The 17611-nt window shown below is 38.1% G+C and overlaps 1 protein-coding gene across 1 annotated transcript; it reads left to right on the top strand.

The window, feature by feature from the left end:
* Positions 1–1062: 1062 nt before the first annotated feature.
* Positions 1063–15644, top strand: GARIN2 (golgi associated RAB2 interactor family member 2). The gene is made up of 5 exons (XM_033107607.1): positions 1063–1221; positions 3743–3942; positions 4650–5178; positions 7908–8155; positions 15566–15644. Exons 1-5 carry the CDS (start codon positions 1063–1065, stop codon positions 15642–15644), a joined length of 1215 nt encoding a protein of 404 aa, XP_032963498.1.
* Positions 15645–17611: the final 1967 nt, after the last annotated feature.

Here is a 17611-nt window from a genome sequence, read left to right as displayed (position 1 = left end):
CGCAAAAGGGGGGTATTCACTGAGTCACCACCAGCAGAAGGTCTGGTGGGGAATATCCACACCTGTCTTGCCCAGTCACCTGCTCATAGGATGTCAGGCAGGGGTGGTCTCTGCCCCACGGCCCTGGCTGGGACGGCAACGAGACGTGTGCACTACTTACCCAGTAGCTTGGGTTAGGGGTTAAAAAAAGAGTCTCAGAGAAAGGACTGAGGTGGAAATATGTATACAGGAGCCACTGCTTGCCAGTTAAGGACTCTTCCTCTAACTGGCATGAAGTTTGTGAAGACGGAAGGGAGATCTTTTGAACATTTGAACAGAATTATATTCTGGAGCCTCGTTGCCCTCTTAGAATTCTGTGATTTCTGGTAGATGAAAGATAAAATCCAGTGACATAGAGCCATTGTTGTCTGTCGAAGCGGTTTCCAGAGAGAGGGCTAGAGATGAATGCTGTCGTTGATTACACTGATACCCACTATTTAGCTCCCAACCACAAGCTAAACCTCAGTCAGGGGTGAATGATCGGGAAGAAATGGTCTCAGTTTAGCATAATCTTGATACCCTACTTATAAAAAAGGACTTGAGAACCCTGCACGATGGAAAGGATACTGGTACCATTCATTAGGAAGACAGAAAAATAATGGTTTGGGGGACACAGGGCCCATGTTGCAAGGCCTTTCCAAACCCCCCTAATTAATTAGTATTAGTATTTCCAGCCCCACACCCAGGCACTTTATGTTCTGTGTATCTGTTCTAGAGACTTTGGAAGCCCTTATCATCCAACATCTTTTTTTAAAACTTGCTTACTCTCTGTTCCCCCATAGAGTGTAAGCTGCATGAGGCCAGGGATCTTACCAGTCCTGTTCCCATGTATCTCCAGTGCCCACGGCAGTACCTCGTGTATCACAGATGTTGATAAAATTTGTTGAATGAATGAATGAATGAATGAATGAATGAATGAATGAATGAACGAGTGAGACTAGTTAAGTGTTATACTAAATTCTCTCTGTATCCGTTCCTTATGTTTCCACTTCCTCAACTTTCTGACGTCGGTGTGTAAGCGCAATGAAGAAGACTGACAGGAAGCCTGCCACGAGGATCAGTGAGCAAGGTGCCCCCTGCGCCCCACCCTCCCACAGTCCAAGAGATCTTCAGAATATGTTGGATGGAGGAGAGTATGCCCCTTTTGTATCTCTTCCCATGTTAGAGAGCACTTTTATCCAGGTAAACATGTGAGCCCTGAATTATGTTACATAACTTCAGTCATTAACTTTCTCAAAGATGACTGAAAAGGTTGGGAAGAGAATTGTTTTAAATGTTGCAAAGGAATATATGATAAGATTAAAGGGAACAGTGTTGGAGCTTTAAACAACCTAAAATAATTATAATGTTATAGAAAAATTCATTTCAAATTTTCCCAACTCTAACCTAGGAATCCTGTCCTAACTCTACCGCGATTGTCATTCTATCATAATCGTCCCAAAATTACATGACGAGATTATAGCCATTTTTAGGATACCCTGCCACAGGAAAGCATTCACGTAACTCTTTTCTTAGACATGGAAGACATTTTAAAGAATAACATCTATGACACAACTAGGGTTTAAACTGAATTTTGGCTCTTAGTTCTGAAGGTAAAATATAATTGTCAAATGGTGTCAGGGAGGAAATTTTCCTTCTCATAAAAATGTACCTGCATTATGAATGAAGCGACATGTCAATGCATTTGGAAATAGTTCTAACTTTCCTCTGAACATTCACCATTAAAATATTCAGACAAAGTAATGGGGAAATGAGTTCAGTGGTGTGAGCCATACCCCGCAACTTCGTAGAAAAGCCATAACCAAGTCTAACGTGAAACACACCCGTTCAAGCAGCAACTCGGCTGATTCCACAGAGGGGGCGACAGGGAAGACCAGGGGCACATCTTCATCTTCCAACAGCACGTTTTCTGCACTGATGTTTGGGTACGAGGGAGAGCTCCTCACCTCCAGACACTATAGGCAGGAAGTGCCACTCGTGTTTAAGTGATGCCCCAGAACACATGGCATAAGTCAAAATTTTATACAGTTTACCGTTCAGATGCTCCTTTCCTGTTAATAATCTTTTAATTTTTCACTCTTCTTCCTGCACACTTTTCAAATAACCTTTGTATACTGTAATGAACACTGGGGGAGGTCATTAGCATTCTGTACACCAGACCTGGCCCCATAGCTCCGTAATTGGATAAGTTATTCCCTTTACCATGCACAACCTCTTGTGGTTAGCATGTCTTTGACAGCAAGTTACTAAGGTTCTGACTCAACAAGTTGAAATGAAAAAGAACAATTATCTCAAATACAGTGCGAGATCCACAGGGCATCCGCTCAGCCTCTTTTTGCTCTGTCACCCTCCGGTTGGTACCCCCTCAGGCCATCTCGTGTAAACAGGGCGGTGACTGCTGCCAGCAAAAAATGAGATGCCTCTCGGCCTCACAACGCTGAGGGCTCAGGATCCTTTCCCACAGCCACAAAGAGGCCCCAACTAGTTAATGTCTCATTGGCCAGGGCTGGGTCACAGGCCTGTGCTGAAAGGGGATAAGGTCACTGTGATTGCTTTAGGTCAGTCAGGATTTAACCCTGAGTTGGAACTCCATCCTTGAGGGGTGGGTACTGGACAAAACGAGAATTCTGTTAATCAGGAAGAAGACGGGAATGGCGTTGGGTAGATAATCGATAGTGTGTGCTACAACCTCTTTCTGAGTTTATTTGTTTTTAAGTGATTTTTTTTTTTTGAACCAGTAATTGTACAGCTGAGAAACCAAGTATTGCTTGGATCCTCTCTGGCTTCCTTCACATCCCTGTCTCTCCACTTTCCAGCCTCCTCCTCTTCCAATTGGCAGAGATTTTACTGGCCAAGATTCTTGGGCTTTGGGGTTTTTGCACAGGCAGTTCCCCTGCTTAGAAAGTTCTCCTACACACACAGCCAGTTTAGCTCCCACATTGTTCAGATCTCAGCTAGAGGTCCCTTCTTCAGGGGAGACTTCTCTGACTCTACGTCCAGGATGTCTGGAAGTGATGGATTGGCAAGTGTGTAGGAAGTTTGCAAGTCAGTTGTTAAACACAACCATTATTAAAAAATTAATTGTATAAACTTTTATAATCAAATAAATTATATTCAAAACAAAGGCAACAAATACTCAAAACTCATCATTTCTGTTATTTCAGTACATTTTACTATTATCTATGCTCTTGAGGTTACAGATACAAGAGTTTGCCATGGTCAAGGAAGAGTTTTGTGAGAATAAATTGACTCAATGGAATTTGAAATAAAGAGTATTGTATGTCATTATTTGTAAACTGTGTGCTACTCATATTTTAATCAGTAAAATTTATAATAAATGTATGTATATGTGCCTTCTGAAAGGCAGTTGTGAACATTTTACCAGCAAACGACTACCTACACCCGCCTCTACATGTCCCCCTTATGTGTCCCCACAGCACAGCACCCTGAACTTGTACTTGATAACACTTCTTATACTAATAATTAGTGATGTACCTCGCTAATGTTCACCTCCCTGGTACCTCACGGGTCAGGGATGTGTCTGTCTTTTCACTGTGATATCCCCAGGAATTCACGTGAACAAGTGAGGGAACAAATCGATCATATGGTTTATTTCTCCTTTATTTCCTACACTGCTCAGGTAACAAGGTTGGCGGGACCGTGCACTTGATCAGAAAACTCCTCTTCCTGTTCTCTGTCTTAGGTCAACAGGAGAGGTGAATCCATTTACCTTCATAACCGAGCCAACTGGGTGACTGTAGGCATTTGCTCTTTCAGTCGCACCCACAAGACCCCGGACGTGATGCTGCTGGCGCATCTGACACCCGCTGCCCAGAAAGATACAGAATCCGTGTTTCAAAGTCTCCTGACCTCTCCTTCTCCAGAGAAACTGGTGCTCACCAGGTGAGTTACAAAGGGAAGAGGTTAAGGGTCTCTCAGAAAGTAGGCTTTACCCCTGAGGAGCTGAACATGGAAACAGGAAGACAGTTGCTCCAAGGGAGCGTCTCACTTACACTCCCTGCTGCAAATGATAGAATTGCATCCTCAAAGTCGGGGAGAATCGTTTACGACAACCTGGCAGTCAAACAGGAGGTTAATTTAAAATATATATTTAACTTAAGTAACAAGAACTGAAGACTCAAACTGCCTCTCTAGAACATGTCCCCCCACCCCCATCCCAACTTCCATCAGAATTTGCTCTGGTCTTGTCTCAAGCCACCAACTTGCTTTATGATCTAGAGCAAATCACTCACCTCCTGTAAGTCTCAACTTTTCAGGATTAAATAGGGCAGCTTCTCATGGCAAGTAGTTGGTACTCTGATGTTTTAGTACATCAGTTTTAGGATTGTGATTCAGGTGAGATGGCCCCCAGGAGCCTGATTACAGGTACTAAAAATGAAAGTCATGAGCTGAGGCTGAGGACAAGACTCGGGAACATGGTGCCCACGAGAAGGCACTGCCCTGACCCATGCCTGCCCCTCCCCAGGCCTGTGTGGAAGACAAGCCTGTTGTCCTAAGTGTCACTCTTCAAATTGCTATAAAACATAAAAGGAAAGGCCTTTTGATAGATCTCCCATAGGCCTCCAGATGACCTTTGCATGCGTTTGCAGGTTTCTCCCTCTGCAGTTTGTGACTCTTTCTGTGCACGATGCTGAGAATATGCTCCTCAAAGTAAAGCTGGTGAGTGGCCGATCCTACTACCTACAGCTCTGTGCCCCTGCTTGCAAACAGGACACGTTATTTTCTCAATGGGTGGAATGCATCTCCCTCTTGAATCAGGAGAAAGCCAAAGCCTCTAAAATGTCAGAAGTCTCAAGCCTCTCGCAAATCACAAATAGGACAGACATCAGAGGCTCAGTGGACATCATGAATATTGCAGCAGTCGCTGCTGTACAGACCTCACAGGTGTACACAGACCCCGTAAGTGCTATAGAAAGCATTGATTTCTCAGAATTAACAGACATCACTGACATCACCGACGTCACAGATGTTCCAGAAAAGGAAGCCGTGGAGGCCCCAGATGTAAACATTTTCACAGAAGTCACAGAAGTCACAGACCTCCATCATGTCACAAACAGCTCGGGGGTCAGAGTGGTGTTTGAAAATGATGACATACTAAGGGCCAAGCAAGAGGAAAAGGTAAGTGACATGGAAGACTTTCATCTTTCATAATCAAGAACAAGAATGATAACCCAGATCACTCTTCTTGGTTAGCTACGTGACATTGATTATCAAAATGCTACGGAACTTACTCTGAGTAACCTAATTTTAAGACTGAGGTCTGGTCCCTGAACCCTGCTGTAAAGGAGTTGACAGATGTCTCCCAAAATAGGCAGTGACAATCCTTGCCACCATATTTAACCCAGGATCAGAAAGCTATGGTGGGATGGAATGAACTTTGGGATCAGAGTCAGAGACCTGGGTGGGAATCTAGCCCTGCTGCAGAGGAGTTTGGCAGGTGTCTGCAGGAGCCCCCATTTCCTCATCTGTAAAATGAGGGTAATATATCATGTAAGGGCTCTTTTAGGATTTAAACATATATATAAAAGTACACAGTACCTTGAAGGATGGGGTGTGGTGAATCTTCAACAGGTAAAAGTGAAGCTGGAAATAGAAAACTAAAATACCAAAAGAAGTGAGTGGCTGTAGAAAAGGCCAGAAAGAGGAAAAACACAGAGCCTCATCCAAGAATAGTTAGTTCAGTTTGGCTGGAGTATAATATATGTGGAGAATAATAGAATATAGGATTTACAAGGTTACTTGCAAACCTTGAATGCCAAAATAAGAAGTGTGGACTTCAGTCTTTGGGCAAACCTTAGCCATAATAGCCCTTTCTGTAAGGGTGTGAAGGAGCTCTGTTTTTAAAAGATTAATCTGATGGCAGAATGGATTGTAGATAAAGAGATCAGTTTGAAGGCTACTGCTGAAAATCTCCACGGGGCCCACAATAAAAAAAAAATGGTAAAGGGCAAGGAGAGACATTTCATAGAAGAAGCTTCCAATAAATACAGTGGGAAAAGTTTAACCTCACTAGTAATCAAAGAAATGTAAACTTAGGGGAAAAATTTACCTAGAAAGCTGTAATTAAAAGAAAAACTGTAAATGGTAGTTTAAGTGTGGTCAGCTTGGAATTCGTATAGATTCATGGTAGGGATGAGAATTAGTACAAACTTTCTTGAAATCATTATGAATCAAGAACCTAAAAATGTTTATACTCTTTGACCCTGATTCTACTTCTAGAAATCTTTTTAAAGAAATTAATCAGAAATAGAAATTAGGATTTAGCTATAAAGATGTTAATCGTGCTACATCTATACTGTTTATAAAAAAATGAAATAATGAAAATAAGGAAGTAATCTAAATATCCACTGTTTAGATTACTAAACAGTGTAACCTGTTTAGTAATCAAATACTAAATAGCTGAACAAATTTAAATAGCTAAACAAATTTAGCTATTGAGCTAAATAGCTAAACAGTTAAACAAATTTAAATTCACAAAGGGCAGGCCCTTATTTATCTTATTTAGGACTGACCATAGTATGTATCTGGCAAGATAATCTTATTTATCTTATTTAGGACTGACCATTGTATGTATCTGGCAAGCTCATAGGCCCTTGGTAAACATTTGTTAAATGAATGACAACTCTGTAGCTATTAAAATCATTGAAAAAATTTTCTTTACTTGGAGAAATTTTCATGATATAAAGTTGAGTGAAAATGAAAAATATGATCCGTACTTTCTAAAAATACATTTATACTCACAGACAATAGAAGGGGGAAATGGCATATTGTTAAACAGCAGTTTATTTCTAGATTTGGGGATTATAGGCAATTCATGTTTTCTTCTTTATACTTTTCTGGATTTTCTGTTTCCTACAATAAAAATAATTTATTTTTAACTAGAAGAATTTAATTTTTAATGACATGAGGAAAATCCTTATAAAAATAGTTAAGTGAAAAATGTATGCTATGAAACGGAAATATAATCACAAAGTAGTCACATACAAAATAAACAGACCAAAAGATCAAATGAAGTGTGCCATAGGAGTAGTTATTTCTGGCCAGTGGCATCAAGCAAGCAATAATTTTCTTCCTTTCACTTTATATCTTATAGGATTTTAAAAATTATTCTATAATAAATGTGTATTACTTTCATTGTCAGACAAAATGAAGTTTTATCTTTAAGGAAGAAAATTTTTGCATTATTTGCAAGGAAAGGTAACAGAGGTGACGGGCTAGTGAGTGGACTAGTTAGGTACAGAAGCAAAGGATATGAGGGAGACACAGTCTTTAGAATCCCCCACCCATTGCTCCAAAGCAGTGAGCGGCTGGGAGAGGTGGTGCACTAACAGACACCAGGAAATTAGGAGAACGGGAGCGATTTCAGGGTAGGTATAGGTTTTAGGGATAGGTCCTAAGTCTTTTGAAAGACAAACTCTTTAGTATTATAATGAATCTCCAACTCTTATCACCTTTTAGATGCTCTTAAATCAAAAGCAATCTCAGACTGGGGAGTGGGTGGCAAGGCATTTCTAGAACACCTGCCTTTCCCTGACAATTCAGGGAGAGGAAGTTCTGTGTTTAAGTACTGTTTTCTTGTGTGAGGTGACTTCACCATACATGACCGCATGAGCGTTGGAATGTCCTGTGTCAGGTCCCCACAGCCCAGGGCCAGCCTCCGGCACCCACTGGCCTCCTCCATGGCTATGCAACACCAAGCCTCCTTTGCTCGTTACTGCTCCTGTGCACTCGAGGGCACTCAGGAAATATGAATGAGATAATCACGGTTTTAGATACTGCCCCACAAATAATCTTTCTGTATGATGCTCGTCTGTTACCTGATTTGCTGCTGCTTATTCTTTTCAAAGGAAAAAATGGAAAACATGCTGAAGCCTGGGTGTCTACAAGATACAAAAAGAAAGAGTGAGCTAAAAGAATGCTCAAAACGCGTCACCATCTCAAATATAACACTGACTTTTGAAGGTGAAAGATGTTTTCAGACTACCTTGGCTCCAGAAGAAAGTGAGACAAATACCTTCAAAGAGATGAGTGATAGAACCTCTGAAATATGTACAACTGATATTAAAAGCACTGCTCTCAAGGCTGAAGAATCCAGGTATGTGAGTCAGGGAAATGCCGAGAGATGCTAAGACGTAAGGTAATATAAATAAGTGTATGCTTTGAAAGTCCCGCATTTGTTGCTAAAGATGCTCAGATATAGATACAATGTAATCGAATGATGATATAATTAACTCTTAATTATGCACATTTGGTTCAACCTCGTCTGATTTTTATTTTCACCCCCACTTCTGACACCATTCATTTTGCATTCTGGGCTGTCTGCCTGGTATCAACTGTGTGTGCTGAAGAAAATAGAGTAGAATTACAGGGTCCACATTTTAGAGTTAGGGGACTTGATTTCTAGAGTAATGATGGGTACTTTTTCTTTTATCTTTATACTTTATTTTCTCCTCTACGTACCCCTTACTCTTTTCTACATTTCCAACTCATAACTAATCTGAAAAAACTATTTTCATACTCAATTGCAAGATGAATGTGAGAGAGCACTGCAGTATTATTATAAAGACAAAAGTTAATCTAATCATTCTGGAGTAACACTTAAAAAGAAACCAGAGAAAAATATAGCTGTAAATGCTTATATTAGCAAGAATGAAAATGAGGAATGTAATAAATAGTATCTAAATTCTTTTTAAATATAAAAAAGGAATGGGGAAACAGGAAAACACACCTTAAAAAAAGAAACTAAAAATGTTTAAATCATTTGAAGTGCTAAAAACAGTTTGGTTGGTTCTTCAAAGAGAACAACAAAACTGGCAAACCCTTGTACAACTTATTATATTTTAAAGGGTAAAATTGGAAACTTAAAAGGTGTTACATCAACTAATAGGAAGAATAGTAAAAAGTTATTAAGAAAGATTATACACAACTTTGCTTTAATAACTTGGAAACCCTAAATTAAATAAATGACTTGAACAAACATACAAATAGGCAAAACTGGCCCAATCAGAGCTTGAAAAGAGACAAAAATTACCAAAGAGCTCCCGCAAAAGAAAATGACATAGTTGTGACTTTTACTAGACAGTTTTTCAGATGCTCTGAAAATTATCTCTTAAATGTTTGTTATGTTTTCTTTAAAATGTAGAAAAATTATGTTTCATTTTCCTAATTTTATGAAGCCAATAATTTGGATTGTAAAGCCTGACAAAGAAAACACAAAAAATAAAATTCTAGATTAATCCTACTTGTGACAATAAATGCTAAAGTCATAAAATCATAGCAGGTGAAAAATAGCAAACAATTTAAAATTAATGAAACTGTCAATAGAAGTCATCATTTGAATATAGAAGAACAGAAAAATCATGATACTTTAAATACATTTGAGAGATTTTTATATTCCTGATAAACACCCACAAAATATAGAAAAGTTTCTTTTAGCACAGTAAAGAATATTCACTCCAAATAGGAAATTCTAGAAATGTTCTTTTAAAATTTAGAACAAATTAAGGATGCTCCCATTTATATTTCTATGAAATAAAATTTAAGAGGTTCTAGCAAATGCAATACGACAAAGGAATGAAAGAATAAATGTGAGATTTTTTTTTAAAAAAAAAATCACTCTGCAAATGGAAATTGACATTTAGAAAATTTGAGAATCATCAAAATATTAGTTTGTAAACAAGTTTAGGAAGGTCACAGATCATAAGATAAAGTCATGAAAAATAATTTTGTTCATGATTTTAACAAACCAAAAAATGCATTGAAAAAAGAGAATGTATTTTTCAAAAACAACAATAAAAATCAAATATTTAGTGAGAGTAACAAGAGAGCTATATACAGGGAATTTTAAAACTTTAATGGCAGAATTAAAAGACAACTGAAATAAGGAAAAATCAGATCTTTTTCTGGGCTGGTAGATTTAAGACAGCAAAAAGGACAGGACCTCCTAAATTGATTTATAGATTTAATACAATACCAGTTATCGCAATAGGCTATCTCATAGAAACTTCAAAATTATAAAAAGTATGTAGAAAAGATAGTGGTAAGAATATCAAGTAAACTATCGGGGATAGAAAATTTCTAGAGGAGCTTGGTCCTATAAAGTCTTAAGTTATATTGTAATTAAATGACCATCAGAAACACCAGTGCTAAGTTTAGAATATAAAAATAAAAACAGAAAAACAAATTCAAACTGATATTGGTTCAAAACAAGCATGAGAAAGCAATGTTCTAGAAAATATTAGTCAAAGATTTATGCTGTACCACACACCAAAAAAAATTCAGATGGGAAAGAGTGAAATATTTTAAAACTAAAATAAACAAGAAGAAAATGGAATGGCAGCATTACCTTAGTCTCAGAAGAAAGATCATTTCTTGGGCACTGAAACAACCAGAAGAAATTTTCAATGGCAAAGTTTGGTTCATTCATTCAATAATATTTACTGAGCACCTTCTATGTGCTAGGCACTGGAGACATAGCAGTGAAAATAAGCAAGTCCCTATCCCATGGATTGTTTGATTATGGTAGTGGAGGATACAAATAATAAAATATATCATGCGAGCTGGAATGTGCTGTGATGAAAACAAAAATAAAGTAATAGAATAGAGCGTGATTTGAAGAGGGAGGAGAGAGATTTTTTTATAAGCGGTGAGGGATGGCTTCTCTGAGGAAGGGCAGAAATCTGATTTGAGCTGAGATCTGAAGGAAATGTGGAGCTCTGGGGAGATAGAGTTCCAAGCTGATTGATTGTGTAACAGTTTTAAATATCTGCCAAATAAATAAATACATAATGACACAATGGGAAAATAAGAGCAATAGATAATCTATTAAGGTTTTACCTCCCATATATATATAGGTCGCTAATGGGAATTTGTAAAGGATCCAATTAACAAATGGTTTAAGGTTATGAATGGAAAATTTACTCCAGAAGACATAAAAACACATATTTGAAGAGGGATCAATCTCACTAATAATTTAAAAAATCCAAGGTAAGCAATTACCAGTTGGGTTTTTATTAAATGTTACCAACACTGAAAGTGTCACTGTAAATGGTGCAGAGTGATGTGGTAATTCACACTACAGATGATTATACCCCTTGACTTATAGACATAATTGAAACAAGAAAATAACATATTTGGACATAGTGTTTTGTAGTTAAAACCTGTAAGTAATCCAAAGGACCAGGGGTGGAAGAGTGGCTACCAGGGTAATTGTATGTTAATTTAGTGAAACAGCAGATCCCTATTAGGAAACGCAATTGGAGGATGTCAATGAAAAGAGCAATATGACTAAAAAGGAATTATAAGCTAGAAAAGTAAGATTTCCAAAAATTATATACAATGGTATTTTATTTCTACAAAGAGAATGGTAAGCAACCACAGAGTTTAGGCATAGTTGGTGAATAAAAAAATTGAAATTTGTTGTAGTTATTAACAGATGTGTCTATTACAGTTTTATTATACAACTGATTACACATAACTTAAAAATTAAACTGATGCTAGAATGCATTAATTGGATGCATTAACTGGAAGACATAGCAGCTAGAGAATGAGTTTTGCAGTCAGACAACACTGGTTCCAAATCCTGGCTCTTCTGTTCTTAGTAGCTGTGTTATCTTGGGTAGGTTACTTAATGTCTTCCGCTTTATAGCCATAGGGCGAACTATTGGCTCAAACTCAAGGGAGATTCCTTCAAGGATTTTTCCGATGTGACCAGGAGCTCTGAAATTTGGATTCGAAAAAGAAGAAAAAATATATATAAAATTGGTTCAGTGTTCAAGAAATTTTCCTGATTCATATTGAGGGTAGAGAAGTAGCTGAAATAGAGAAATTTCTCCCAAGAGCACTGATCTATTATTCCTTGCTGGTAACCACTGAGTTCTTTCAGTGGGACTAAACAATGACCAGTAGGGCTATTGGTAAATCTGATGTGTTAGAGGAGAAAGAAGGACAAAGATAAAGGGGGAAAAACAAACAAACAAACAAAACAGGAGAGAGGGAGAACAAGGAAGGGAGATAGAAACAGCAACCATAAGTCAGAAGTAGTGAGAGACGGGAGAAAGAAACGTAAGATGCAGAGGGATAGAAGTAAATGCCACTCAGTAGAAAAGATACCTTTTGCTACTAGGCATCAGTATGGCTTTCACAGAAAAGCATAATAAGATTGCTAAAACAAACAAACACACAAACAAACAAAAAACAAGATGGAAATGAATTCGTCCAATTTAGCAATTTGTCCTAAACAATAGGACAAATAATTGATCAGATCTGATCATTCTGATATCTTCTTTTGGCTTCATGGCATTCATATGTCTCAAATCCCTTGTCTAAGGCCTGAGAAACACTACAATTCAAAATCTCGCAAGGTTAACTGTTCAAATCATTTCAACTTCTTTCCTTGCCCTTGGCCCATAATGAATGCCCTAAAGCATTAGATTAGCTTTCAGTGTCTTTTAATAAAACGTTAAAAAATAATTAATAGACTTGATTTAAAAAACAAAACAAAAACAAACAAACAAACCTTTAAGTGTGTTTTTCCAGGACCCATCAGCTCCAAACCAAGTAGTTGTTTCAGTCTAGTTGTGGAGGACGCAGCTCACAGTGGCCCATGTGGGGATCAAACCAGCAACCTTGTTGTTAAGAGCACCGCGCTCTAAACAGCTGAGCTAACCAGCCACCCCTAGACTTGACTTTTTTTAAATGCAGTTTTAGATTTACAGAATAACTGAGCAGATAAAGCTCCATACACCCACCCCACTGCCACCTCATTCTTCCCACCCCCAGTTTCCCTATTATTAACACTATACATTTGTGTGGTACATTGTTATAATCAATAAATAATATTGATACATTATTATTAACTATAGTCCCTAGTTTAAGGTTTCCTTTTTATGTTGTACAGTTCTATGGGTTTTGACACATGCGTAGTGACGTGTATCCACCACTACATACAGAATAGTCTCACTACCCTAAAAGTCCTCTGAGCATTACATTAGCTCTTAATGGCTTTTTAAAACATTAAAATCGTGGGGATAAAAAACTTTTAGGATGAAAAATGCTCTGCAGGTGCAAAGTTTTGTTAGTCTCACTATTATGATCACTGTTAGAAATGTGGAGAATAATGAATCCCTATATAAATAGCAAACATCATAGCATGTTAAAGATAAAAAGGATCTTGAAGGTTAGCAAATCCCAAATGCTTCAAGGCCCTGCCGTCCCGCCTCTCAGCTTCCTGTGTCATTTAACTGAAGATTCTACTACGGAGAAGAATAAATAGATACATTTTAAAAAGCAAAGCAGAAAACAAATTTGATTCTAAAGTAATCCTCTTTAGCCCAATTTAATCAAGCATGGATTCTTTTTTTATTGCCAGTTTGCATCAGGCACATAATTACTAGCTAGAGCCTAATTTGAAAATGTTCGTTATGAATGATAGATGTAATATCAAAGAACAGAATGGAACTCACTGGTGCTTTATTCCTGGGACGTTTGTAGGATTTTGTAGGATTAAGTCAGGACACTGTGAGTGTGATAAGTAAGTACTATATATTTTTCTTCTCCAGGACCATGGATTTCAGTGGCACTTTATAACCATGTACTTTGGAATAATGAAAAAAATTCAGTGACCTTCTTAAATATTTTATTCTCAAATTCATTACTCTTTAAAATGTAAATTTAGCAATTTTTATCTAGATGAGTGAAAGACTGTGGAGACATCTATGTCACTTTAGGTCCTTTAGAAGTGAAGGATTTACTTTATAAAGCATTTATATTCCTTCTCATACCTGTGCCTCTTCCCTTTGTTTTAAAGAGGATAATGGCAGCCTGTAGTTTAATTAGCACCCATTTAAAGTACATTTACTTGATATTTCTCAGTCTCTTAAAAACTTTTACCATTAAGCTTAACCTTCATTTAAATCACCAGACCTATTTAGTGAAGGCTACATGAACATTTATTTGCAAACTCCTCAGAAAATTACTAATTTAACCTTTACTTTAGAAAGATCCATTAGTAGAACTCGAACAGGATGTATTTGCTAGAATCCTTAAAATAAATCACTGTTATGCCTTTGTACTTATCTGGGAAGATATTATCTAAGGGTAATCATTTTTCCCAAATACTTTCTTTGCCTTAAACAACAATACTTCCAAAATATGTATTGACAATGTGGTGAAGAAACAAAGATTTGGTGAAAATTAAGTCACTTAAGTTTATGTTTTAGCATGCAAATGAGATTAAGAAATTAAGTATTGTAATTATTATTAATTTTGAAACTCAGGAATGCAGAAAACAAACTTCTTTATCTAAAGACACTTCTGAAAGTAAAATATTCTGAAAAGCTGATAGTTTGTCTCCTGTTTTATCCACCACATCATGAGAAATGTAGTAACTTGGGCAAATACTTGGGTACGTTACTCACCTGTTTGGGGGAGGAAAAATAATGTTCCTTCTACCCTTCACATTCATCTGGCTGGTCTAATAATCACATTAACATGACACAGATTAGCAAGAGAAAACATAACCGAACTATTACATATGTACATACGGGGGTTCCGTACGACTCGGGGCAACCAAGAATACATTGAACAGTTGAGGCCTATGAGCCCTTCTGGACTAAGAAGAGGGCGGCAGGGGTCTGGCCCTTCACAGGGGAAGCAGGCAATTCACAGGGAGATGAGAAAGAGCAAACATTTAGAAAACAAATTTTTGTCTGGCCACCCAGAAACAATGGAACGCAGTGGGGAGTCAGTCTAACAAACAGATTTTGCTTGGCTTCTCCCTGTCTGCCACCCTTAGGTTTTATTATGACACTAAGGTGATAGCTCCCTCCCTTTAAACAGGATTTTTTTTAATCTGAATTGTTTTAGAAAGGTAAAGGTTGGGGGTGGGGGGTTACAGTCCCTTGCTGAATCTTTCATTTCTTAAAAGAGCCAGTAGTTAAAAATATCTAAAAAGGCATATTTTGGGGTGACAAACTCTGCTTCCCTTCACCTGCAAGATTCTCAAGCACTGTTGCCCCCAACAGGGCCATGGAGACTGAAGAAGAATCTAGCAGAGGTGGGGGCACCTTCTAACCCCAGGAACCCATACATTCCAGAATTGACCCACAGGGAGCTGATATTGCCAACACAGTTAACTGCCTCTATTTATGTAAGCTGCTGAGCTGCTCTCAGTCTCAACGCCAAACCAGTTTTCAGGGACTGGAGAGGCAGCAGGATAGGGGTGCCCCAGCCTCATGGAGAGACAGGTAATAGATACAATTCTAATGTATTATATACAATTCACTTTTATGGCTTTTTCAAGTTGGATAGCTTGCATGTTAGAGAAATTTAGGTAATTTTACTCTAATATGTGTTATAATCAGTAATACCCTAGGCTTGCTACACGTGTCCTTACTACCTACCAAGCATTTAGAGAATGGCCAGTTATCTCATACCCAATAATTCTTTTCTAAATATTTGTGGTTACACTGGCAAAATTTTTGAAATGTGTTGTTTATTTTTATAGGGGCATGAGAACTGTTTCAGACACTTCAGGTATGGAACAAATTCCATTACGTTTCTTAGTGATCCTTGGTATCTGGTAGTCACCTCTGGGTCCTGGAACAGAGTCGTTAAGAACAAAGGAATCTAGAGAGATGTTTTGATGTATTCCCTTTTCTGCCTTTGCTCGATTCTTAAGAGTCCCATACTGCAGAAACTCTCTATCCTCATGCGGCTGTTCAGGCGGGAGGCATCACTTCACATTTTTCTGTGCTGGTAGAGTTCAGTTTCCTATTTCCCAGAATCTCACTCCCTGGGCACGAACCACTTCAGGCCAGCTATGCAGGCAGAACCCAAACAATAGAGCTGCTTGTCCTTGCTGATTTGGAAGGGGAATGGTCCACAGCTAAATTTCTTGGTAAATCTAAAATCGTCTGGCCCTTCTTTTCTTCCTGCGTGCATCTTTGGCCTCTGCTTTGCTGCTAGATGATACGATTTAACTTTTTTGGTTTTTGGCAGTTTTTTCTTTACATGTTCCCATGTCTCGGGATTGTAACATTTAACAAGCTTTCGATGTGGAGGTTATCTTATAGGCACCAGTGGAGATCTTTCCCCTTGCTTGCTAACCCATTTCTGAGTTACTGTACCTGGGGCAAGACAGTGTGGGAAGGTGGGGGGCGTGGAATAGGCCTCAGCTCCAGTCACGCACAGAAAGAATGTCATGGAAGGAGCGTTAGAGGCACATTTCTCTGGACCTAAGTGGAGAGAAAAAAAATACTTCTATTTTAAAAAGCAACACTTAAAGATATTTTAAATCATACTTGTTTTTGCAAGAGTCCTCCAAAAAAAAAAAAAAAAGCGAATGATTAGCAGATAGGTGTTTATACAAATGGGATTTGTCTTTGGGCCTTCCCACTGAGCTTTAGTGTCCAAAATTACCAGATGAGCTTCACTGTCATGTGGTTTTACCTATTTTCCAATCTGCAGTTTTGAACCTGCAAATATTCTAGGGAAATGCTATTGTAAGTTTATAAGAAAAATGCAAAGCCTCCTTTGCAATATAGAGAATTTTCATCTATCCATTTCCACAGCAAATTTTATTTCATAAAGAAATCAAAGTGAATTTGAAGAAATTCCAGAGATGTCCAACAGGCAAATATTTTCCTCTCATTTTCTAAAGGCAAGGATCAATCAAGCAACAGCCTTATCACTAATGCATAGTACATTAGGACATAATTAGTATATTGTACATATATTCTGAAGCACTCATTAAGCCATGGAAATTTAAAATTAACGTAGGACACTGATACTTTTATCTTCATCCTATATGTGACTGATTCTTTCACCTGTCTACTGGCACAAACTCAATTTTGTTCAACTGGACAAGCATTCCATGCCTATCTATTATAGATGAGGCCCTGGCAGGCTCTGGGAGAGATTAAAAATAAATAAATAACACGACATATTATCTGGCCTCAAGACAACGAAGAGCAAACATGCATCAATGTTCCCCTCTGAGCACAAATAACACAAATGGTAATGGTAGAGCTGCTTTAAGAGAAAAGTGGAGGACCTCATTTTAGCTCAAGAGAGAAAATGAAAAATTCAATGAAGGAGGCAGTCTTTGAGTTAGGAAAGGGGAAACAAAAATATCTTGGATATAAGGAATAGTGTGAGCAAAATCAAAGGGGTGGCACAGTGCTGGGCACGCTCAGTTTAGGAGTAGTGAGTGATGCAGCCAGAAACAAGACAAAGCCAGACTACGGAGGTCATGGGCCATGCTAAGGAGTCTGGATAATACTGTTTGGTAGGAAAGAAGGAGCCACTGAAAGAGAGAAATGACAAAATTAGTGTTGCGTTTTAGGATCATTACTCTGACTGCAATCTCTAAGAGAAGCTGGAGGAGGCTAGAGATAAGAAGTCATTATAATAGTCCAGGGGAATGGTGCCCAAGTCTTCAAGCAGGTAAGAAGCAGTCAGATGGAAACAATATACTGTATATATATTATATAAGACCCGGTCTTATATTATAGTAAAATAAGACCGGGTCTTAGAGTAATTTTTGCTCCAA

The sequence above is a fragment of the Rhinolophus ferrumequinum genome, chromosome 6, assembly GCF_004115265.2.
Source record: "Rhinolophus ferrumequinum isolate MPI-CBG mRhiFer1 chromosome 6, mRhiFer1_v1.p, whole genome shotgun sequence".
NCBI classification, from domain to species: Eukaryota; Metazoa; Chordata; class Mammalia; order Chiroptera; family Rhinolophidae; genus Rhinolophus; species Rhinolophus ferrumequinum.
Note: the sequence above shows the minus strand (reverse complement) of the source record. Positions and strands in the feature narration are given on the sequence as shown.